This window comes from Phocoena phocoena, chromosome 14 (genome assembly GCF_963924675.1).
Source record: "Phocoena phocoena chromosome 14, mPhoPho1.1, whole genome shotgun sequence".
Classification (NCBI taxonomy): Eukaryota; Metazoa; Chordata; class Mammalia; order Artiodactyla; family Phocoenidae; genus Phocoena; species Phocoena phocoena.
The window spans coordinates 32,177,894-32,203,194 of NC_089232.1; the positions used below are offsets into that span (position 1 = coordinate 32,177,894).

Genomic DNA, 25,301 nt, shown 5'->3' on the forward strand with positions numbered 1-25,301 from the left:
TTTATGTCATCCTGTTAGTGAAGGATTTCTTCAACCAGATACAAAAAGTAGGAATTGTCTTTTAAGAAAAGAATAATTTTGACTATCTGAAGGGTCTAAAATTCCGGGTGACAAAAGATACCATAAACAAAGACAAGAAGAGAGTGAGAGGGACTTCCCTGGTGGTCCAGTGGTTAAGAATCCGCCTTCCAGTACAGGGGACACGGGTTCGATCCCTCATGGGGGAACTAATATCCCACATGCCGCGGGGCAACTGAGCCTCTCTAGTGCACTGCCACTAGAGAGAAGCCCACGCAGCCACAATGAAAGATCCTGCATGCCGCAACTAAGACCCGACACAGCCAAATAAAACAAAAATCAAAAAAAAAAAAAAAAAAAAAGAAAAGGAGTGAGAGAAGATGTCTGCAACAAATAAAAAAGGCAAAAGATTACTGTCCAGGATATGTAAATAGGTGGTACAAGTAAATATTAATAAGGCAAACAATAGAAAAATAGACAAAGGTTCAGAACAGGCAATCCCTTGAAGGATGGTAAGTCAGCATTTGAAAAAGCATTCAGCTCTTCTGATAAATATAGAAATGCTTTTTTAAACAATTGTTTGGGGAAGAGCAAGCAGTTTCAGGGGGCAGCAGCATAAAGCCCACAGGGTAGAGGGGTGAGGAGTTGGGGAGTTGGGGAAACGGATCAGGGAGAGAAGGGGGCAGGGGCTCTTTTATAAAAAATAAACCTTTTCCAATAAACTTTTCTATTCCAGTTTCTCAGCCTTTATATGTTCCATCTGCTTGGGACACACAGTGTCCACACTGGCAAACTCCTGCTCATTCTGTAAGACGCAACTTGGCCTCTGTCTGTTGCCTCTGACCGACACAGATGGGGCTCGTTGCTCCTGCCCCAGGCTCTCAGGGCACCATGTACATCTCTCAGTCACCATCCTCTGATACTGAGTTGCAATCACTTTTTTTTCCAGCTCCCCTTGTGAGGGTCTTAAGGATATTTGCCTCTCCAGGATCTACCTGTTTGTTGGATAGAAGGAAAGAAGAGCGTGGGGAGACGTCTCTATTGCTCATGGATGTCTCCTGATCTTTTGCCAGCTGGACAGCACCTCTTCCGGTCTCGTCTGGATGAACGGCCTGGGCCTGAGGCTCAGACGGCTCCAGCCAATTCCTGTGATCCTATGTGAACCTGAGGAACCTTCCCAGATGAGTCAAGCATTCTAGAGCAAAGCTCCTTGGTGAACGGGCCTACCTAATCATCAACAGTAGATGTCTGGGCTTAATGCGAGCTGGGGGTCTCCCCAAAGCTCACCAGAACAGCATATCCCAGCCCTGCACTTTTAAAGCTTTGGAAAGCCTTTTATTAGAATCCCAGCCATCCTCCTGGACAAGCTTCCGTTGTATATTTCAAATCTCAAAGACTGGTCCTGGCTCTTCTTCTTCAGCTATGGGGTAGATGCTCTGGTCCTGGGGATCCTAGTGAGGGTCTGGCAGATCTGGCCCAATGCTGTATAGGTGCTTCAGACGAGGAACTGTGTGACTGCTACTCCAGTGATAATTCTACACCTCCTTTCCACTGGAAGCAAGAGATTTCCTTGAACACGGATTGTCTGTGCCCACTTCTGAAATACAATTCTGTGTTTTGGTCCATAGCACCCAAACAAGTACTATGTGAAATTTTGGGTCCTGAGGGGTAGGGTAAGACACCTATGATTAGGGAGGAATCCCCACAGCTCCTCCATTCCATGTTTGATTTTCTCATTGGTAGAGAAGTCCTGTAGTGCGGGAATTAAACTGGGAGGGGAGGCAAAGTATAGGTGAAACAGGGACTTGAACTAGAACTGGGGGTCTGTTTTTGGCTGTCTGCTAAAGGAGCAGGGTTTCAAGTAAATCCTTTTTGAGTTTATTTCTTTGTTTTCAAGGATTGGCCACAAATCATTTGCGTTCCTTTACTTATTAAAAAGGGTCACCCCATGTTAATTTACATTTTCTTTTGGCTTAAAACATTTCATTTTCACTATTCTTCTGTCTGACTGACATGTAAAATTCAGACAATATTAGTATTCATCTGATTTCTTGATGCTAGATATAGGGAAAGATCCAAGAAATATCCTGGAGTGTTAAGAAAAGTCTAAAGCTATCTGGAACACTTTCTTGCCAATTGACAGGTGCTCTCTTTTCTCAGGAAGAAAATAAAATGAGGTCCTTAAGATAAAATGAGAGGGAAGCAGATATTGACAGGTTTGCTTCTCCCATCCCAGCTCTACTAATAATTGTCCTGTTACTGTTGAGGTTTGTTGTTTCATATTTACACATGACCATTCTTTACACAATTATATAAGCCTGCACCAAAATATACCCTCTTTGTGACATGCTTGAGATGTACTTAGCCTATTCCCTCAAGCACTGAGGGTAAACATAACCTTCTAAGATTCTGGGAACAAAACTGGTTTCGTCTTCTCGTGGGTTACCATGGGACCCCAAGGGGCCTCAGCTATGAAAGCGGCAGAGGAATATGGGGTTATGTAGACCTGCACGTTGGAATCCTTTAGTCCTCATGACTGAGCTTCTTAGCCTACACACGCACGTCATGTCCTACCCCAAGACCAGATCACCTCTTAGAGAAGGAAAGAGTCCCATGGCAGATGCTTCTGGTTTTAGCATGGAGGTGAGCATGTTGGATGTCCCCAGGAGCAAGGGTTTTGCCTGACTGGTGCCATGGTCCTCTCCCCTGCCTCACCACCACCCATTGACCACAGATGGACTCCTAACTCTGAACTCTTAACTACTTCATCCATGGGGAATCTGGAAACTACCCACTAAGACTTGAACCAGACTCCTGCCCTTCTCTCATGGGGATAGATATGCTGGGTCTTTAATTTTGTTTGGACTTTCTGTTAAAACGTGCCTGTCTTACCCACACTTTGCCTTGTAAACTGATTTTCTTGTTTGGAATCTGATCTAGTAGCTACTCCCAGAATAATCAACCCAGGATGGTGTGTCCATGTTCAGACCTTGGCTTCTTTTCAACACTGAGGACCTAAGTGAACTCCTGGACATAGCCAGGAGAAGTAGGGTGTCGGGTGGGGAACTGGCAGCTTCTCTCCACCTTATAATGTGTAAAATATCTCATGTATCATGCCAACCTGTTTAAGAATTACTGATCTTAAAATCCCAGCTATGGAGCCCCAATGTTCTCTTTAGTAATGGCTCACCCAGCCATTGTTACCAAAGCCCCAGGGTGGAAATAAAAACTCCTTCCTAGTCCAAATATAAGTATTACTGGGAAAGATTCCATTGAACTCTGCTGTGGATGGTTTTGTCTTGTTTTGTTTTTAAAATTGCCTTTAACACACAATTGCTGACTAACTATAGTCAGTTGAAATATCCATGTTTTAGAAGTCAGTGGATGTGAAATGTCCCAGATATTTGACTCAATTAAATCCTAACTCAAATGCAGTTCTAGCCCCTGAAGATTTCCATGGGCCAACTGGGTATCAAGATGGTGTGCGGGATTCAGGCTTTTCTTGGTATTTCATGCCTTGGTTCCACAAGTATAAATCACAGCCAAATTTGGTATTCAAGTAGCCTCCCAGGAATTCTGCTTCATTACAGCCCTACAGAGTTCTGTGCTTAAAGATTCACTCAATACACCCGGGTCCACTCAAAATCAGAGTCAACCCCTCTTCACACCACCTCCCGACTTGGCTTTGAGAAGGGCTCCCCAGACCAGCAGGAGGCAAAGCCACCAGTCCCATGAGAAGGTGACAGCTGGAGCAGCTCCAGAGTTCCTCAGCTAGTTTTGTTTTTCTATACCCTCTCCAGCATCTGGAACATGATAAGAAGTCAATACCTTCTGTGACAGTGCATTCACTGTGTGTCCCCAGTGAGGGGTTTTGCGTGGAACCTCGCACGGCCCTCAGATTATTGCTCAGTTATTTCCAAGGGTTTGATATACAGAGAGTAAGAGCAAAATAAGAACCCTGAGTCTCATTTTGATTCGTTTCTGAAACACATTCTTTTGTGTTTATGTGAGTTTCCAAACCTCCCTGTGGTTAAGCTCCTTAGAAAACACATGCTCTTTCCAGTAACCACAGATACAACCAGTCAGAAAGAATCAAGTGGGCCAAACTGAGTTAGAATTGTCCCTCCTCACCCTTTGCACATGGGTTAGGGGAAAACGAAAGAGGACAAAAGAGCTTGCAGTTGGAGCCATCACCCAGGAGTCTTTTAATTCTGGAAGAGCAGAGTCGCGGTAAGCATGGAAATGATAAAACTGTCCGGTTCTGCTTTTCCTTAGCCCCACCCGGCTGCAGTCATTCATGTCCTTAGTGACCCACCCAGGTCCCCAGCTAATCCTGGGAAGGTATGGCAGCCTCAGGCGCAACTAAGCAGGACGAGCAATTAGTTCTGGCCCCATGTTCATCTGTATCCCCCCTCCTCACCTCCATCCCACTCCCCCGCTTCTTCCTTGGCCCTTCTCTCCTTCCTCCTAGCCTCCCCTGCACCCTAACTGGCTGGAGCCCGAAACCCAGCCCAGACCTTCAGCCCTTGTCCTCCTATGATTGACTGGGGTCATGGCCAAGCCTCCCTCCTGCTCAAAAAGCTTGACCTCGACGCTTGTCTCCACTCCAATTTCGTCAGATACCAGTGCAGACCCAAAGCAAGCCACCGAGCACTACTTTGAGTAGATGGGCTACCCACCCTGCTCCTGTCTGCATCTGGAGACCCCAGCCCCGCCGTACTGATGCGTGAGGAATTTCCCCTTTAGTCCATCTCACTGATGGCTACGACAACAATGACTTTCAAGCTGTGGAATGCAACCTATTAGTGGTTTGGGAAATCAGTTTGGTGGGATGTTACCAACAGTTAATAAAAAAGAAATAGAATAGAAACATCAGACATATAGCATACCACAGCAGGAAGGCATGCTACGTGAAACGTTTAGTCAACTATGTGTAAGTAATGCACATACACTGTGTTAAGATGTACACTGTATTTTTCTTGTGAAGGATCAAGAAGATATTAGAGCAAAACATGTACTCCTTTCACCTCCACCAATTTGCCTTTTCTAACGCGCGCCCGTGCACTCACGCACCAGGAAAAGCCTAAAGACATTTTCTCACGTCAAGTATTGGTACTTTTGGTGCAAATTCAACACAAAACTGTTGTTGTTGCTGTTGTTACGAGAACAGAAAACTGGTTAGCTGTCCAAAAGGTATTTCCCATAATTGAAACGCACACCAAGATGTGATAAAGGAGGGCCACCAGTCAAAGCCACCAATGCGATCGGTGGATGAACACCAGGTGACCATGACAAGACAAGGGATGGTACTGTGGCTGCCAGAAGACTCAGAGGCCCCCTTCACGTGCAGGCCACAAGGACACAATAAGCCCCCCTCAAACACAGAGCCATAGGAGTGAGAGAAGTGGGGGCAGGGCAAGACTGAAAAGATTGAAATTAGCTGAGTGTTCAAATTCTTGCACTGGGCTAGGATTTCCCGTTTGGAAGAAAGGTGCCTCCTCTCCTCACTACACCTGCACCCAGCAGGAGGGTCTTTTGAAGATAAGCAAAGCAGCTTCAAGTTATTTCCTCTACACTCGAGTATAGTGAGCATAAGTTTTTTTCTACCCTGAGAACGGTGGCCACTTTAACTCACTCCCCACTGTCATGATTATTAAACTCCCGGGAGCGAGGTATGAAGTGCTGGTTTTCTTACCCACACTCAGGATTAGCTCTTTCTCAAATATCTGTAAGTTTTATAAATGAAGATGAGTTTTCATGATAGCTTTTATTTGAATGTATTTAATAATAGGCCACAGATTTTTTTCATATTTACAATTTATTTGTCTTTCTTTGTTTTAAAACATGGTGGATCAGTTAGGACCAGCCACATAATGCTTAGGATCCAGTGCAAAATGAAAACACAGGGCCTCTTGTTCAAAAGTTATTAAGAATTTCGAGATGGCAACAGCAGAGCATTAAACTAAGGGCGGGACCTTTCTAAGTGCGGGCCCCTGGGCGACCATGCAGGTCCCATGCCCATGAAGCTGACCCTGGCATCGTATCCTTTGCCCATTTTCTATTGCAATGTTTCCTTAGATCAGGGGTCAGCATACTTTTTCTGTACAGGGCCAGATGGTAAATATTTTAGGCTCTGTGGGCCATATGGTCTCTGTGGCCAGTACTCAGCTCTGCTGTCGTAGCACAGACGCAGCCATTGACGGAACATGAACTATGACAACACAATTTTATTTAGAAAACCAGGCTGCAGGCCATAGTTTGCTAACCTCTGTCCTAGACAGTCACTTTCTTTCAGTCTTCCTCATGACAAGATAATATAAAAATCTATATTTTTTTTCCTGGTAGCTGAAGCTTTAGTGTACTTTCACTATTCATTTCCTGTTATTTATTGCTGAGAATGTGGACTGGAAAAGTTATGCCTTGGGATATATATGGAGGCATTCTTTGCTACCTAATAAATATTTCATGGGTATTTGAAAGGAAAGTTTATTCTCTGTGGGATATAGGGTTCAAAATATATTTATTAAGTCAATCCCATTAATTATTATTCATATCCTCTATATCCTTTGAACACAAGTATTCAGAGAGATGTCTTTTCAGATTCTACTGAGAAAATAATTTGGTTTTCATCTTCAGCATTCAAAATAAATGTGTTATTTTAATACATTTCCTAAATATAAAAGCACTCTTGCATTCCTAGAATAAGTTTTTACTCTTTTACTGTACTTTTAGTTTTGTTTTAATGATATTTGATTTCAGATTTAAAGTTTTTATTCAAATTTGGTCTGAAGTTTTATACGTGTTATCTTTGGTAGATATTGATATCAGATATATGCTAGCTTCCTAAAATAAATTGGGAAACTTCATCTTTTCTATTTTCTGGAGAGTTAAACTTTATTGAAATTTTCTTTTCCTTGAAGATGTGATAGGACTTGCCATGAAACCAACTTGGTCCAAAACCAAAGGATTCTACTGGGGAGGTTGGGAGGAGGGGAAAAATCGCAAAGACTGAACATTTCACCTAAAGGAATTTTTAAAAATCACCACATTGGGGCTTCCCTGGTGGCGCAGTGGTTGAGAGTCCGCCTGCCGATGCAGGGGACACGGTATTCGTGCCCCGGTCTGGGAGGATCCCACATGCCGCGGAGCGGCTGGGCCCATGAGCCATGGCTGCTGAGCCTGTGCGTCCGGAGCCTGTGCTCCGCAACGGGAGAGGCCACACAGTGACAGGCCCGCGTACCGCAAAAAAAAATTTTTTTTAAAAATCACCACATTGGACTCATGTCATCACTTTGGTTCAGAATTTAAGGATTTCCAGCCCTCCTACTACCCAGTAGGTAGGCTTGGGGGGAAGAGGAGGAGTTTGGGAGTTCGATATAGTAAATGACAGTTTTGGGGGGATATATATGAATGTAATATGAGAATTTTTTTTTCTATCCTGCATAAAAAAATTTACTTTCACTTTCGAGAATCCATTAAATTTTATTTTATTTTATTATTATTATTATTTTTTGGCAGTACACGGGCCTCTCACCGTTGTGGCTTCTCCCATTGCGGAGCACAGGCTCCGGACGCACAGGCTCAGCGGCCATGGCTCATGGGCCCAGCCGCTCCGCGGCATGTGGGATCTTCCCGGACCGGGGCACGAACCCGTGTCCCCTGCATTGGCAGGTGGACTCTCAACCACTGCGCCTCCAGGGAAGCCCCATTCTTTAAGTTTTATATTTTGCTGTATAACCTCATTGATAACAGTATTGTGACTTATTAACTTTTCTGGGACCATTACTTCTGTTTCTGGTACACCATGTCTTTTTCATATCCTTTATTTCTAATACGTTGTCCATTTTGATGTCAATATTTTCAAGTGACATTTTTCAATAAGGGTATGTGGGTGGTATATCTTTTGAATTTTTATGTCTTAGGAAACCTAGTTATGGAATTTAAATATCACATTTCACTCAAGACTTTACTGAGGTTTTTTGAGCATTTAATGTTGTAGACTAAAAAAAAAAAAAAAGTCTAATGCCACTCTGAGTTTTGGTTTTTTATTTTGTGGGAGATGAGATGCCTATTATTTTCCTTTTTGGAAGAATGTAGACATTTCTGTGTACTCTTATATTTTAAATTTTTATTTGAGATTGGGTACATTTGGATCCTTTAAACATATTAATTAGGCTGAGTATTTGGTAAGTCCTCTAGATCTGAAGACTTCACTCTTTCTTCAGCTCAGGAAAAGGAACTTTTATTATTGCATCTCTTATGTTCTCTTTTCCTAGAATTTATATTTATATATATGTCCCTAGCCTATATACATATATGTATATATGTTCCTAGCCTTTGTATTACTTATCTCTTGTCTCATAATTTTAATCTCTGTATTCTTTCTGCTGGAGTTCCGGAAAAAGTTTCTTAAACTGTCTTCTGAGGAGCTGAATTTACTTCTGCAATATTCAGTGTGGTGGTCATTGTTTCCAATGAACTTGAATATTCAGAAACAGCCTATTTTCTCTCCAAAAGTTTCTTATTTTCAGCTGTTCCTTTCTCATGACAGACTGCTCTTATTTGTTGATGTAATATCTCAAAATTTACTGAAAATACTAATGAGACATATATTTGTTTAAATGGCTTTGATGGTCATTGCAACTTCTTTTATATAATCACTATTCTATTTTAAAGCTTTTTTTAAGCCTTGATTCACTCATTGGGTAATTTCTTGAAGAAAATTATCCCTACTCCCCTTTTTAGGAGAATCCATATGTATTTGAAAACGTCTTTCTATTTTCTTCACATGTAAGTGACATATTGACAGGTGTCACACTTTAGATCATAACTTTATCCATCAAAGTTCTCCACCATTTAATGTTGCAGAACCTTTGTAGGTAACCTGTATCTTCTCCCATTCATAAAATTCTTCTTTTGTGTTTGAAATTAAAAATTTTCACCAGGAAATGTTTAAGTATTCATCTCTTTTAATTAATTTTGATTATTACTTGATAAGCCTATTCAATCTACATTTTCAGGCTTTTGTTTTTTAATCAGGAAAGTTCTCTTCAATCAAATCTCTGAATGTTTCTCCTGGACTATTTTTTTAGCAACCCAAATTATCTGATATATTGGATATCTATTTTTATATATTTTTGTATTTTTTAAAATTAATTTATTGATTATTTGCGGTACACGGGCCTCTCACTGTTGTGGCCTCTCCTGTTGCGGAGCACAGGCTCCGGACACGCAGGCTCAGCGGCCATGGCTCACGGGCCCAGCTGCTCCGCGGCACGTGGGATCTTCCCGGACCGGGGCGCGAACCCGTGTCCCCTGCATCGGCAGGCGGACTCTCAACCACTGGGCCACCAAGGAAGCCCTGGATATCTATTTTTGTCATTCATTATTTATCATCTTCTCTCTCATCATTTTTGTATAACTCATTTCCTATTCAAAGTATGAGGATTTCTCAAACACGCCTTCATCCTTTATTTTCTTCATTGTCAGTTCTGCTCTTTACTGCTTCTGAGGTGACTTTATAACTTTACACTTTACCATATAGTTTATATTTCTTTAACTGTTCTAGATCCCTTTTCTTCTCTTTTCATATTTTATCACGTTTCACAAATTTATTATTTAACTTTACTGAAATCATAACACATATGGTACTAAAACTGACCTCTTTTGCTGTTGAAAATTCTTCCCATAAACACGTTCTTCCACCTCAGGAATTTTGTTTTCACCACTTATTTTCAGTTGGTAAAATCTCGTAGGCCCTATTTTCATCTTTCAATATGGGAAGGTGTAACTGCATCTCCTATTTGCTTCCCCAGTACTACATAAATATATATGTATGTATGGCATTGTCTTTGCACTTATAAACTTCTCTAAGAACTTAATCTGGGGGAAGGGAGTTGATCTTAAAGGCTAAAGTAAGCTTATGTTATTGTTTCATCAATTAGGGGAGAGCAGGGAATAGAATAACTCCTCATCACTTCTCACAAAGGAACCTAATCCTTGCAAGGTTTGTGGGTTTGTTTTGGACACGGTTACGCCAATTCCAGCTTGCCATATGTCGGGTTTTTGGGCCTGGTGTCTACTCCAAGTTCACACTGTGCTCATTCCTGATCCCTGCTGCATCCACATAATCAAAGACAGGACTCTGCCACTTCCCCGGAAGCCCAGATCTACGGGAAGGATTTAGCAACGCTGGACAGAATCACTGTCATGAAGATGCCTGGTGTTCACGCACTCTCTCTTTAGTGGCTTGGTTTCCCCTTCGACTGTCCAGTGCAGCTGCCTCTGTGTGATGCCAATGCACACGGGCAGCAGGGCTCTACGGAGATGCCTCTCATCCCCCTTATGTCCCACTCTTGACTTCAAACTCACTTCCAGATTTGGGATTGTTCTTGGGGTTCCTCCATAATATTCTTCTACATGATTTTTTAACTTGGCAACAGAGTTGAAAGTAGACCCCAGCTGACCTCCTTCAAACTCAACCCAACTGCTTTGTTTCTAGTGTAATTTCTTACAAGTGTATTGCATGCCAGTGTTGCTGTCCTCAGTGGCTGGACCTGATGCAGGCTTACCCCAGATGCCTCCTTAAGACTTTCTCTTTTGGGGGATGCGGCAGTTTTGGATGATGTTGGTAGAGGCAGTGAGGAGCTAACTGTCCATGCCCAGCTTCTTTCTCAGAAGTCATCAACAAACTTTCTTTCCTTTCTCATCTCAGAGTAAGCCCTGCAGCTCATTAAATCTTAATTTCTGCATTTATGGTGCCCTGAAACGGCACTTCCAAAAGTCACCAGTGCCTTTATTTCTGCTAAAGCATAGGACCTTTCTCAGTTCTTTCTTGCTGGGTGTATTTGTAGTATGCATAAATACAACAGAGAATATGTATTGATTCAGCAAAATGGTTTTTACTGCCTGGTAGGTCCTTTAGGATCGATAAAGATTAGTAATTATACCACGACATGTATTGAGTACTTACTAAGCAGCAGGCACTGTGCTTAGCATTTTACATTCATTGCCACTTAATAATAACAGCTAGCACTTAATGAGCCCTTCTTACGTGTGCATAGGACTCAGCTCTGAGAACAACCCTATGTGATAATACTATTAGCTCCCTTGTCACAGGTGAGGAAACTGAGTTCACAAAGAGATTAAGTGACTTGCTTAAGGACACACAGCTAGTAAGTGGTAGCGCTGGGATTCAAATTCTAACCCTAGAGTCTATGCTCTTAGTCTAAACATTACTATCCTACGTCTCTTTCCTGGTGTTTAAACCTGTGCTCCTAACACATGAGCAACACTGCCTCCCCATGGACGGGTCAGGAAAGACAATTCCAATTCATCGCGTTAAATGTTTAGTTAGGGAGAAGTACTGGAGAAGTTCCACAAACTCTTATGGAAATTTGGGAGTGGGGATGCCACGGGCAGCTTAAAATCGGGGTACCTGAATGGAATCAGGAGTCCCCAACTGGTTGCCCATTTTAATGGGATAAGGTGTACAAGGGGATTCACCCATTTGGCTTTCAACCCTCTCCCCTTGTTCCTTTGATAGTGTCTTTTATGACGGTCAATAATCAGGATGACCATATAATTTAAAATCCAAACTGAAACACTTTCAAGAGTAAACTAGGAAGCCACTAATAATTACATTGGGGGACTTCCCTTGTGGTCCAGTGGTAAAGAATACACCTTCCAATGCAGGGGACTGGGTTCGATCCCTGGTCAGGGAACTAAGATCCCACATGCCATGGAGCAACTAAGCCTGTGCGCCACAACTACAGAGCTCGTGGGCCACAACTAGAGAGTCCGCATGCCACAAACTACAGAGACCATGCGCCCTGGAGCCTGCGTGCCACAACTAGAGAGAAGCCTACGCGCCACAACGAAAGATCCCACATGCCTCAACGGAGATCCCGTGTGCCGCAACTAAGACCCGATGTAGCCAAAAATAAATAAATAAAAAATAAATCTTTAAAATAATAATTATATCGGGACAAGCACGATCCAGGAATGTACTGGGCCATTCATTTATTTATGGTTAGCTTATGGCTGTCCAATGGTATCTTGTATCTCCTTTTACCTTCTATTCCTTATTATTGTGACTGGTGTATAGTTACAGTTAGGGTAATTCATTTTTCTCTTCTTTGTTATATAATTTCCATAAACCTGGTATTTGCATTATCTTTTATGTAAGGGATGATGACTATACTTCTTTTTTTTTTTTTTTTTTTTTGCCGTACGCGGGCCTCTCACTGCTGTGGCCTCGCCCGTTGCGGAGCACAGGCTCCGGACGCGCAGGCTCAGCGGCCGTGGCTCACGGGCCCAGCCGCTCCGCGGCATGTGGGATCTTCCCGGACCGGGGCGCGAACCCGTGTCCCCTGCATCGGCAGGTGGACTCTCAACCACTGCGCCACCAGGGAAGCCCGACTATACTTCTGAACATAATCTTTTGCCAAAAGGTATTGGGAAGGCCCTGTTCTAGGTGGTTCCTACGGGAATGAACTGTATATGGTTGAGCAGCAGGGTTTGAGGAAAAGAAGATAAGGCCCTTGAATGAGACCTCAGAGGACACACACTAAGGGTTTCCTTCTCCATCTTTTGATAATGGACCTCTCTGCTGCTCATCATGTGATATGAGTTGTTATGGGGTTGAGGGATCCTGAACAAGGAATGGATTTTGAAGAAAGATGAGATGTAAAGAGATGACTGTTCTTAATTTTTTGTGCCACAGGGAGACCACAACTAGTGAGGGGAGGGGACCAAGCGCCGGTCACCATCTCAAAGGATACGAGGGCATCACCTATATAAAGATGGAAATGGTGTTAAAGGGCATTACAGCTAAAGGCAAGAAAGAGCATGGGTTAGTTCAGGGAACTGCACAGCACGTTTTGCTGGACATTGCAAGGGTGTGGGGGTGTGGTAGGAGATGAAGCTAAGGGAAACACATAGTGGCCAGAGCGATAGGCTCTTGGATACCTCGCTAAGGAGTATACATTTTATACTGAAAGAACTTTGGAAGTGTTTAGAGGTTGAAGGGTTGGGGGAGACGATGTCAAGATTAAAATCTGTGTTCTAAAAAGATCAATTTGGCACCAGTGTCGAGAGTATAGGGTAGGCGGAAAGGTAAAAAAAAAAAAAAAAAAAAAGGAGGTAAAGAGACCAATGTAGAGAACATTTCAGCGAACTGTGTGGCAAATGGCCTGGACTAAGGTAATGGCAGAGATGTGGGAGCAGATATTGTCAGGCCTTAGAGTATGAGAAAGACTCTCAGATCTTTGACTTAAGTGGCTGGATTTATGGTGATGCTGTTTACCAAGACTAGGAATAGAGATGGATTTTAGGGGAAAAACATCTAGTTGGTCACCCCTCCACTGAAATTCTCTCTCTCCTTGCCTCAGTGGTAAGAGTTCTTTGCTGTTTCTCCTCCGACTGTCTGGTAACTTCTCTCGGCTCTGGTTACTGGAGTTCCTTCTTTGGCCCAGACATTCCTGTTGGCAATTCCTCTAGATTGGACCCTGGCCATTTTCTTCATTAAACTCCACCTCTTCTTGACATTTTTAAATCCTGATGTTATGTTGATATTATCTCCATATTATTTATCATCCCTCCATACTTTCAACTACCACCCTTGGGCTAACAACACTCAGGTCTTTATTTTCAGTTCCCAGGGTATAAATCCAACTGCCTACTCGACACCTTCACCCAAATGTCCCACATGTTCAGACTCAATTCGTCCACACCAAACACCTTTTTCCTTCTGAAACCTACTCCTTCCCCTCGCAACTCTTTCCTCTCCCATTCACTCACAGCCAACGGTTCATCAAGTCCTGAGGCTCCACCCTACAAAGGTACTCAATTTCTTTTGTTCTTTTTTCCCCAATCCTCTGACATAATCTCATAACCTACTGCTGATATGAAAAAACCCACTCTTTCCAGATTCTTTTCCTGTCCCTCTCTCTGTCATGTTTACATCACAAAGAGGATGTGTCACTTTGCTTTCTTGTATGGCCCCTTTGTCATCAATTTTTTTTTTTTTTTTTTACTTTGTCACCTGTCAAAATCCTGCTCAACATTCAAGGTCTGGATCCAAAGTTACCTTCTCTAGGAAGTCTCCTAAGCCTCTCTTATCTCAACCAAAATTCATTATTTCACCAAGTCTGTTTTCCTAGCCCTTTGCTTCTTCTACTAGACTGTGAAATCCTTGAGAGCCAGGGACATGTCATAGGCATTTTGTAATAAGATAAATTTAGCAAAGTTTGATAAATACTGAATTGAATTGATGTATTCCTTACCCTAGCCAGGCAGTCCTGCTTATAATCTAAGGAGGTGTCTTTTGTTAGAGGACCACATCCTTTTTCCCTAGGGGTAATTACCACCATTACCACCACCACCACACCATCAATACCACCATCAGCACTACCATCGTAGTCATCACTGCCACCATCACCACCACCATCAATATCACCACCTTCACCATCACCATCACCACTACCATCACACCATCAATACCACCACCATCACCATCAGCTCTATCGTAGTCATCACTGCCACCATCAATAACACCATCACCATCACCACTACCATCACACCATCAATACCACCACCATCACCATCACCACTACCATCACCACCACCAGTACTGTCACCACCACAACCACCATCATCATCAACATCTTGGGCACTCACATACCAAATGCTTCATTAAAGCTTTTAATCTAATATTATTTAATCTTTAGGACACTTCTGCAAGGCAGAAATTTTAATGCCTGTTCTATTAATGAGAAGACTGAGGTTCGGAAAGGCTAAATAATTTGCTCAAGGTTGTACAGCTTGGTGAAAGGTTGAGCTGGTATCTGAAGCCAGAGATGCCTGATTCCAAAATCAGCTCCCCCTGTGCTTGAGCTCAGTTCATTCCCATGAGGCACTGGGTCACATTTCATGCCAGGAGTCTTGAAAGAAAGGAAACAAAGGACTGTCCTAGCAAACACCATGGCCTCCGTGTGTTTGCACGCACGGCAGGACCTGCCAACAAAAGAGGGCAAAGCGTGGCCTATCTGTGACCTTGGCTCTTCCTCTCCATATCATGTTGGGCTTCCCCTACCACCATCTAAAATAAGAACTCTGCTTGGCATCCAGTTCTCAGGCATCTACTGCCTCAGCTACATCCTCATGATAGAGGAACAAGGCCATCATTATGGGACAGCTTTTCTTGTCGTCCTGTTCACTTTCATGATTTATTGTGGGAGGGACAGACGCACATCACAATCACCTGGGAAGCTTTTCCAAAATATACACGCCTGCTCCAGGCCCCTGAGGATCTGATCTGGCCCCTGGTTGAGAGCCACTTGTTTAGCACATTCATTTCCAAGGTCCGCAATTCTCACTGGCCCTCTTAACATTGAAGACTCCCTCGTTCTTCCTCCAGACAAATGTTCTTCCTGCTCAGATGTAGTCCTACCATGCTTGGAATTGGCTTCCCTGGCATGCCTTGATCTACTCTGCTTTCTTTCAGTCAGGGGTTCTCAACCAGGATGGTACCATCTCACAGGAAGGCATTTAGAGATAAATGTAGAGGTATTTATTTCTTGGGTATCACAACAACTAGGAAGACTAGCGGCATTTACAAAAGGAGGATCAGAAATGCAACCTACAGTCCCTCACGGTGAAAAACTGTCCCACTGAAAATGGCAATTGACACCCCTACTTAGAAAGACGTTTGGCTGGAACCCAGATACTCTTGATTCAAGGTCTGAATTAGCTTCTGCAATGAACAGCATCCTCTCGGCCTGGCTGCCGCTGTGTTCCAGGGGCTGCTCTCCACTCACCGTCTTTCAAATTCCCTCACAGTCCACAAACTACGGGCAAAGGGATTCTTAGCTTTCAAATATATTTGTGTAATACTTAGCTATCAAGGAAGCACGTCTCATCTTCATTTCTGTTTCCATTTAATCTAATTTAATCCCCTGCCCACGGCACTGAATGTTTCATCTAAAGAATGGGAGCAATGGGAAAGGGAGGAAAAAAGCAAGGGGCCATCGCTGCCTCATGGGTGCATTTGAACTGTCATGTCTGATCATAATTCCAGGTTGATGAATCCATCTAAAACGTGGCTCAATGCTGACTCTGTACCAGAAGTCTTACCTCTTTATCCTCTCCCAGGGACTACTCCTTTCTTGCTTACTCAGGCAAAAGCAGTGTGTAATTAAAGGTTTGTAGTAGAGGCTTTTAATGCCCACCCATATCTGGCTTTCCTCTCCTTTTAGATACACAGGAGGATGACATTTTTTTAAAATTAATTTTTGGCTGTGTTGGGTCTTCGTTGCCGCACACGGGCTTTCTCTAGTTGCGGCGAGTGGGGGCTACTCTTCGTTGCGGTGCGCGGGCTTCTCATCGCGGTGGCTTCTCTTGTTGCGGAGCACGGGCTCTAGGCAGGCGGGCTTCAGTAGTTGTGGCTCGTGGGCTCTAGAGCGCAGGCTCACTAGTTGTGGCACATGGACTTAGTTGCTCTGCGGCATGTGGGATATTCCTGGACCAGGGATTGAACCAGTGTCCCCTGCATTGGCAGGCGGATTCTTTACCACTGCGCCACCAGGGAAGTCCCAGGATGATGTTTTCTCACCCTCTTTAGGGTGAAGCCACGTGACCAGTTCTGACTGGTGGCTTGTGAGTGGAAGGATACATGTCATTTCACAACTCTGCAGAGTTGAATTTCCCTTTTCCATCAGATCCAATCTGAACAAGCTATTAATTTATTGGCAGTGCTCCAGCTGGAGACTCTCCAGCGTTTCCTTCCTTTGCAGCCGTGATGGTGGGAGCTGGTGTTAAGGAATCTCCACCAGCCTAGCCCTCAGATAACTACCCTGAGCAGAGCCCCTGTTGACCCTCACCAGACGTGGAGCAGAGGCAGAGATTACAAAGGTTTATACCTTTGTTGTTTTGCGTCACTGACAGTTGGGGGATTGTTTGTTACCATGGCATAACCTAACCTACCCTGATTGACTCAATGTTCTCTTACATGTTTAGATTCTTTTCATCTCGCACATAGATCATGAGTCAGAGAGGCCTGGGTTTGAAGCTGAGTTCACCACTTACGCTGACATTGGCTAACCTTGTTAAACCTGTTTCCTCATGTGTCAAACGGTGATCATGACTGTGCCGGCCTTACGTGGTCGCGAAGGAGATAACTAAATGGGATCATACAGGCAAAGTGCTTATGCAGTGCATGGCAAGGGCTCAGAAAACCGTATTATTTCTTCTCCTTATTGATCTAAAATTGACTTTACCTGCCCCCCTGTCCCAAATCCTCACTGGAGCCTTTAGCTTTGACTGCCTGGAGTCCTTCTAATATATTTCCACATAAAAAGCAAATAGTCTGGGACAACTTCCTGCTTCTCTTCCATTCCTGACAGCACCCAGAATAGGACATTGTTTGCAATAGGCATTGTCATCTATGATTTTAATGGAGCACACACTTGTGACTGGAATTGAGAACATATTTACGCCAAATGAATGAAAGACTCAGCTCTTCCAAATGGAAGAAATCTAGTTACTATTTTCAGTACAAACCTGGCATGTCTGGGAAACATGTTAGGAAATATCCAAGTACCCACTTTGTCTTTTGTTGCCCAGTAATCACTGGGAGAGGTGAAATCTAGGCTCTTGGCCACACATCAAAAATTAGACACACATTCTCAATTAGCATAAAGCAAATCCTATTTGCACTTATGTGACAGCCAAGTCTCGCTAAGGGGTGGCAGAGTTTGTTCCTGGACCACTGGGAGTCCTTCAGCATTGAAGATAGTGGCAGGTTATTTTAGGACAGGTGCCTTCCTCCAGCACTCCAGGATTCTATTCCCAGCTTAACACTGAGTTTTACCAGGTCTCCACAGCTAAGGAAACTAGAATTACTTGGCTGACTCAGACAGAAACACAAAACAAAGAGTTTTGTCTTATTTATTTTTATTTTGAACCATAAGCCAAACCTTCCAATTTGCAGGCAGTTCTACTAACTATTACCTGACCTGATAAGTCCTCTCCAAATCTGGAACTTAGTCGGAGGAACACTGAAAACCAGCCATAGAATTCATCTCAATACAAAAAAAAGGCATTCCTGGCTCCTGAAAAACTTTTTTTCCCTGATGCCTCTTAGAATTATTATTGTAGCATTTTCAAGGTACCTTCTAATGGACTCTGTTTTCCTTACTGAGAGTCAAGTTTGCATTTTTGTTACTGGAAGACTTCTTCCAAAGCATTTCTGAAAAAAGCTACGTCTTTGTGTTTTAACACATCTACAGAGATGAATTTCCCTTTTCCATCAGACTCAATTTGAACAAATTATTAATTCATTGGATCTTTCAGTGCATTATAATCAGATGTCCTCAGAGTCCTATCCATCAGTTAAGCCCCAGACCTCTGAAGCATCTCTGTGGGCTGCATAGGGTCGGAGTCCCTGATACTTTCAATCAATTTTTAATCAATGATTTAACAGCAGAGCAGTAGCTCCTCAATTAAGTAACCTTAACCGCCTTATATACCATCATTTCCTGAAACTCTGATGCAGGGGTTTTTAATTCCTGGAATCTACCCAGGCGTATGCCATGTGTTTCTCATTATGACCCAACTGCCCAGGGCAGTGATGAGTGGAAAGAGCTGGGCTGAGAGTCAGCAGCAGACATCGTCCCAGCTCTGTCATTATCTAATCCTAGGTCCTTCCGCAGGTCACTTAATCCGGTGGGCTAACAAAGATTGAACAGTTTTCTCATCTGTAAATTAGAGACAGTAGCACTTGCCCTAGCAACCAAGCAAGGTTGTCTATGGGACATTTGCGAGATGGTGTAAGTGCTGGGAGACTTTAGTTTCGACTCTAAAGATTTCTTTTGAAAGTTAATATTTGGGAACCCAGAAGGTGGTGAGGTTCCCAGTCTAACGTTATAAAAATCTGCTTAATGACCATGTCCCTGGAGTATAACACATAGGAATGGCCCTACAGATCATCACCACATGTGACCATCCAATTGTGGATGCTGGGGTGGATCTGGGTGAATGGCAAGACAGGATCCCCTTGTATGGGGAAAAGAGAAAGAGAAAATTGGTGTTGAACAAAAAGGAAGTCATGGAGGAAGGAGCTGGGGGGTCTAATGGGGAAGCAACACACGGTAAGCCTGTAGAGGGCCTCTGCAGATGGAAGGATTTATTGGGTGACAGGCTGTGGCTTTGGGAAGTCCTAGAACTCAACTATTCAGGGCTTACTGCCATCCTCCAGCACACCATCTCCTCCACTCCTGCCCCATCCCACCATTCTATTTTTGAAGTCTGTAGGGCACACATGAATACAGCCAGCACTTCCCCAGACTCAAGATGGAGAATCCACTTTTTCCATTTAGGTGACTAATAGCTCTCCATAAAATAGACCAATGTGTGATACATAAATATCTAGTGTAATAACAGAAGAGCCTTGCAAGAGGGGAAAGGTACATTCATGTCTGGCGGTTGGTCAACTGGGTGCATTAATCTTAGAGGACCCCCTGGAAGACTTAAGAAGGCCAGCTGCTCCTTGAGTGTTTTCCTCTGGACAGAGCCCTTCTAAATCTGACTTTTCAAATCCCTGATTGAATTCCCAGCAGTCTACTTTTCCTGACTGTAACCAGAAAAGCATGCTCGAATGAACATGAAATTCCATCATATAAAGCCTTGTGAAGCCCAGTCCGCCAGCCCCGTCGCCAAAGCCACTAATAATGCCCTATTGTGTTGCTGTGGTAGTCTAGGTTATCATTATGAAGTCTTTGCTTCTGGTTGAGAAAACATGACGTTCCATTAAATGTATAATCTGGGTTTCTTCTTGGCCAGAGACACATCCTGCTTAAAGCTGAAATAAGCTGAGATTTAATGTCACAGAAAAGAAGAGAACCATTCGCTGGGAAAAAAGGGAGTTGAGGGGTTGGGAGAAGAACGGTGAATTCAGTGCCTTGTGAGCTGTTGGTTTCAGCCTGTAGACAGTGTGTTGATGGCCAGAGGACCTTAGAAGCCCAAGGAAAAAACGCATCAGAATTCTTTCCCTTTGCACGCTGCGACAGTTGGGTGCTGGACAGCACTGTTTGGGGAGATTCTTTCTAGGACGGAAGACCATGTCTTTAGGGACCAGCCAGGGGACTGTTTGCTATCACTGCCTTTTGGTCCATCCCCCAGCTCTGGGCTCCACAATCCCATAAATTAGCCTGACTCGAGATGGCAAGCTGGAGGTACACACGCTTATCACACCAAGCTCTAGCAAGTTTCTCATTCAGCACAAAAATGTCCCTCTCTTCAAGCAATAGGACAACCAAAGGAAGTCAGAGGAGTCCACCTCCATGTAAAGGTAGGTACTTGTAAAGGTGTCCCCACCATTTTTTTCCTGGAACATTTTTGGGTCCCCAACATATTGCCAAGGATCCTATGGTGCATTTAGAAATGTACTCCAGGATTAAACATGAAAGAGGCAGCATCCTCTATCATCATGAGGGACTTGGAGCTCAGCAGGCTGGTTAGACAGCCTCCTCACACTTGAAGTGAGTTTTTAAAAACTCAGGACAGGACTTCCCTGATGGTGCAGTGGTTAGAACCCACCTGCCAATGTAGGGGACATGGGTTCGAGCCCTGGTCCAGGAAGATCCCACATGCCACGGAGCAACTAAGCCCGTGCGCCACAACTACTGAGCCTGCGCTCTAGAGCCCGCGAGCCACAACTACTGAAGCCCATGTGCCACAACTACTGAAGCTCATGTGCCACAACTACTGAAGCCCGTGCACCTAGAAGCCAGTGCTCTGCAACAAGAGAAGCCCCTGCAATGAGAAGCCTGCCCACCGCAACCAAGAGTAGCCCCTGCTCTCAGCAGCTAGAGAAAACCCGCATGCAGCAGCAAAGACCCAATGCAGCCAAAAATTAAATAAATGAATAAATAAATAAATTTTAAAAACTCAGGATAACTTATTTTGGTTGAATATAAAAGTAATATATGTTCTTTGCAGAAAAATGTGAAGATTCAGAAAAGTGTAAAAAAAGAATTTAAAAATCCTACTTTCTACAGACAGATACTACTACATATTGGGTAAATAGAGACATATACATGTGTGTGTTTATATTTTTAGAAAGGTAGAATCATAGTGTATAATGTCTGGTAACTGTATTTTCACCTAAGAGTATATTATGAGCATTAAGTATTTCTCCTAAAAATATCTTACAGGGCTTCCCTGCTGGCGCAGTGGTTGAGAGTCCGCCTGCCGATGCAGGGGACGCGGGTTCGCGCCCCGGTCCGGGAAGATCCCACATGCCGCGGAGCGGCTGGGCCCGTGAGCCATGGCCGCTGCGCCTGCGCGTCCGGAGCCTGTGCTCCACAACGGGAGAGGCCACAACAGTGGGAGGCCCGCGTACCGCAAAAAAAAAATAATAAATAAATAATAAAAATGTCTTACAAGCATGCATAACACGCGTACTCAATATCATGTGTGTATCATGTCTTATTAAATCCTCTGTTGTTAGACATTTAGGTAATTTTCAGCTTTATTATCACAAACAGCACTGCCATGAACATACACATAGGCACTTCTTTCTGACTATCTTGGATTTTTCCTTTGATACAGGTTGCCAAATTATCTTCTTGTCTGTGCTACCCAATACAGTAGCCACATGTGGCTATTTAAATTTAAATTAATTAAACTTAAATAAAATCGAAAGTTCCTTTCTTCAGTCCCACTAGGAACAATTCAGGTGTCAATAGCCACATAGGACTAGTGGCTACCATACCGGAAAGCACAGATAGAGAACATTCCATCAACACAGAAAGTTCTACTGGACAGCACAAGTCTAGAAAGACCAAACAAATTTATATTTTCGTTAGTAAGATATGACAATGGCCCTCCCTCCCACAAGTTGGGCAATACTGAATATTATAATTCTTTAAAAATCTCTGCCAACTTAATAAAAAGTACATCTTGTTTGATTTTTCCATTTATTTGATTACTAGGGAAGTTGAACTTTTTTGTTTATTGACTTTCATTTTTTGTGTGTGAATTATTTATATAGTAAGCCTGTTTTCTATTGAGATGATCTTTTTAAAACTGCTTATTATATATTAAGGTTACTCTACAGAGGTGAATTTATGTTGCAAAAGTTTTTGTAACTTGTTATCTTTTATTTATGGCATTTTTCGTTTATAGACATGTAAGATTTTAATATATTTAAATCTTTTTGTAGTTTTCTTTATTGTTTCTACTCTGTTTTTAAAGCTCTAAATCTAAGATTACAGTAATACTCATCTACATTTTCTTCTAATTCTTTCAACACTTCCTTTTTAAAATGAAATGTTTAACATTTAAATTTGCAAACCTCTTGGAATTTATTTTTGTGTGTGGGGTAAAGTATAAATCTAACCTTTTTCTTTTCCCATGTTACCAACCATTTGTTCAAAAACCATTTTTAAAAATAATGAATTCGTTCTCCACTGATTTGAACTTCCACTAAATGGAAGTACATGTCCTTGGATCTATTTCTAGATTTTCTATTATGTATACCTATTTTTTGGCCTTTACCATCCTGTTCTTTAATTAATTTGCCTCACAATACATTTTAATATTTGGAGGTATAAGTATTTCTTCATTATTCTTTTCCCAAAATGTTTTAGCTCTTATTACGTTTTTTTTTCCCCTCTAAGATAAACCTAGAATCATTTTGCTAAATTCCTCTCACCACCAAAATAAGTTTTTTCAGAACTCTGATTTTAAAGTTTAATTCATTTTATAAATTAATTTGGAAAGAGTTGATATCTCTACAGTGTGGAGTTATTCCATTCAGAGACATGGTGATTCTGTCCTTTTTTTCAAATCTGCCTCTATGTTCTTCTGAACTGGCTTTCTTTTTCTTTTTCTCTTTTTTTTAAAGAACAATGATAGGCATCACTGTTTTCAGACACAGTCTCTGAATCTGTGAGCTGGTGCTCCCAGGCTCTAGAAGTAACAAAAGACATTCCATTTCTTAGCATTGAAGTATATTTTCAGTATCCACCTTCTCATAAATCTCCAAGAAAGAGATCTCCCTTTTCATCCAAAGAATCTGGAGTTCAAAACAGCCTTTACGGAAAAATTCAAACTCCAGGGGCAACTGCAAAGCACATTTGGTGTCTAGCTGGCCAGCTTATTTTGCAGGACTCTTTTTCCAACTCGCAAATACTTTCCAGTCTGTGAAATTAATCTCCCCACCACTGTAACAGCAAGCGCCCGTCCTGGCAGTGGGGAGCACACCAGTGTTAGCACGGATCTCCTCTGAGGGGCTTTTTATTGTTAAAGCTGCTTTTTAGTAGATAGCATGAAACTTCCTTGAATGACTGTGGCTTGGCAAATCTAAGGGGGATTGGTCAGAGTTCAGCTCTCCCTTGAGCAGTCCTGAAGCCTCATCCATTTTCGCAAGGAAACCAGGGCTCCTCCACCACCCTGGTAGCCCACGAGTCAAATCGCCAAGAACTTGAATTCGCCTACATCAGGGTTTCTCAAGCCGAGAGGGAGGAGGAATATACCCGCAGGGGACTTTTGGCAACTTCTAGAGACATTTTTGCTTGTCACCGTGGAGAGACGGTGGAGGCAGCGCGGGATGGGGGGCAGGGGTGCAGGGGAGATTCTGGAGGGGGGTAGTACCGGCATCTAGTGGGTAGAGGCCAGGGATGCTCAACACCCTGCAAGGCACAGGACGTCCCCACGACAAAGAACTCCCCAGCCTCAAACTCAATGGTGCCGGGGTGGAGAAATCCGCCTTGTATTTTCACTAACTTCCAAGTCAGCCTACATTCTATCATTAGGAACAAAGATAAAGCAATATGTAGGACAGTTTTTAAACAAGAGACGATTGACTTTTAAAAGCCCACGCCTCTTACTTTACACATGCCTGAAAGTTCGCCTCTCGTAAGCAAGCTTTTCTCACCAAGGTTTCTAAAGCAAATGGAAAGGGTTCACGGAAACGTAGTAGGTCGACAGTATCCTTACACTCCCATCCTCAGACTCACGCGCCTCGGTCAAGAGAAAGCAAGGTAGAAAAGAATTTGTCCCGAGAACAAGCAGCGACGCCTGCCCCGCCGGCTCGGGCAGCGGCGAGGGAGGGGGAGGCGCGCCCCGTCCACAAAGGCGCAGCGCTGGGCGCACCGCCGCCTCCCGCGGCCCCTCTTGGTCCCTGGAGATGCGTGCCTGTCCCAAAGCCACACTGCCAAGGAGCCTAGCCCGGGGAGCAAGCATCACCAGCTTAAACTAGGGTGGAAAACTCAGGGCACTTACTTGTCCAAAATGAAGTACAGGTCAAATCCCCCGTAGCAGGCTGGACCCCCTTCCTCCCTGCGTCCCCCTTGCCCGGCGCAGATGAGCACAAAAGTGGCCAAAGAGAGACACTTGAAGCCAATGCCCAGGGCTTTCTGCTCCACGGTGGCCATGACCTGCAGCCCAGGGAGAGGGTAGGGTCCTCTCCTTCCCACACTCCTCGAACTCGCCAGGACCCTCAAGGGCGCGCCATCCGAGGGGCTCTCCTCTCGGGCCTTTTATTCCCCCTCGCTCTCCCGAAACTCCCCGGAAGCAATTGTCTGGAGGAGTTCAAGGTTTTCCTTCTGGTTTCCGCTAAGATTCTGTTTCTAGGTTTCAGGTTTCAAGAATCCCAACGCTGTAGTCCGCTTTTTTAAAGGGGTTGTTTTTGACTCGGGCCGGCAGGCCGCTCCGGAGGCAGCGCTGAGGTTTTGAAATTGAAGCAGTTCCGTGCTGATGGTTCTTTGTCCCAGATTTTAAATATTATGGGGTGGGTTTTCAAATTGTTCTTGATTGGGGGAGTGCTTTGCCCTTTCTCCCTCCTCTCTACCCACCCCCCTTTCTTATTTTGATGCGGGAAGAAAGTTCAAAGGGTGCCACCTTGTGGCCAAGGACGGCAAAGCACTCTTCCGCGTTCAAGGGAGCGTGGGTGTGCCCGTTTTCTTATTCCTTCCGTTTTCTCACGCATCTTCCCTTTCATTCTGCATTACCTCTTCCCCATTTCTACTTCTTTCTCACTCGCTAGCCTTTTTATCCTTGTCCTTTCCTTTCCTGTCCTACGTCCGCTAATAAGGTCACTGTAAACGTTTGATGAGAACTTACTCCAAGCACTGTGGCTCCGACCCCAGGCTGGGACCTTTGCAAACAAGACACTGGGCAAATGAGCAGAGAAGAACGGGCCTTTGTGATCTGAATCATCCAAGTGACCTTACTATACACTTAGCGCAGATCATAAAAGAGACTGTTGGGATGCGGTCATG

General features: G+C 43.6%; 1 protein-coding gene across 1 annotated transcript in view; it reads right to left on the bottom strand.

The window, feature by feature from the left end:
* The window catches only part of ANTXR1 (ANTXR cell adhesion molecule 1), a 240,802-nt gene extending 216,018 nt beyond the window's left edge, over positions 1 to 24,784 (bottom strand). The window contains exon 1 of the mRNA XM_065890773.1: positions 24,304 to 24,784. Within this exon, the coding sequence (XP_065746845.1) occupies positions 24,304 to 24,455 (152 nt within the window). The 5' untranslated portion in view covers positions 24,456 to 24,784. The remainder of the gene's footprint in view (positions 1 to 24,303) is intronic.
* Positions 24,785 to 25,301: the final 517 nt, after the last annotated feature.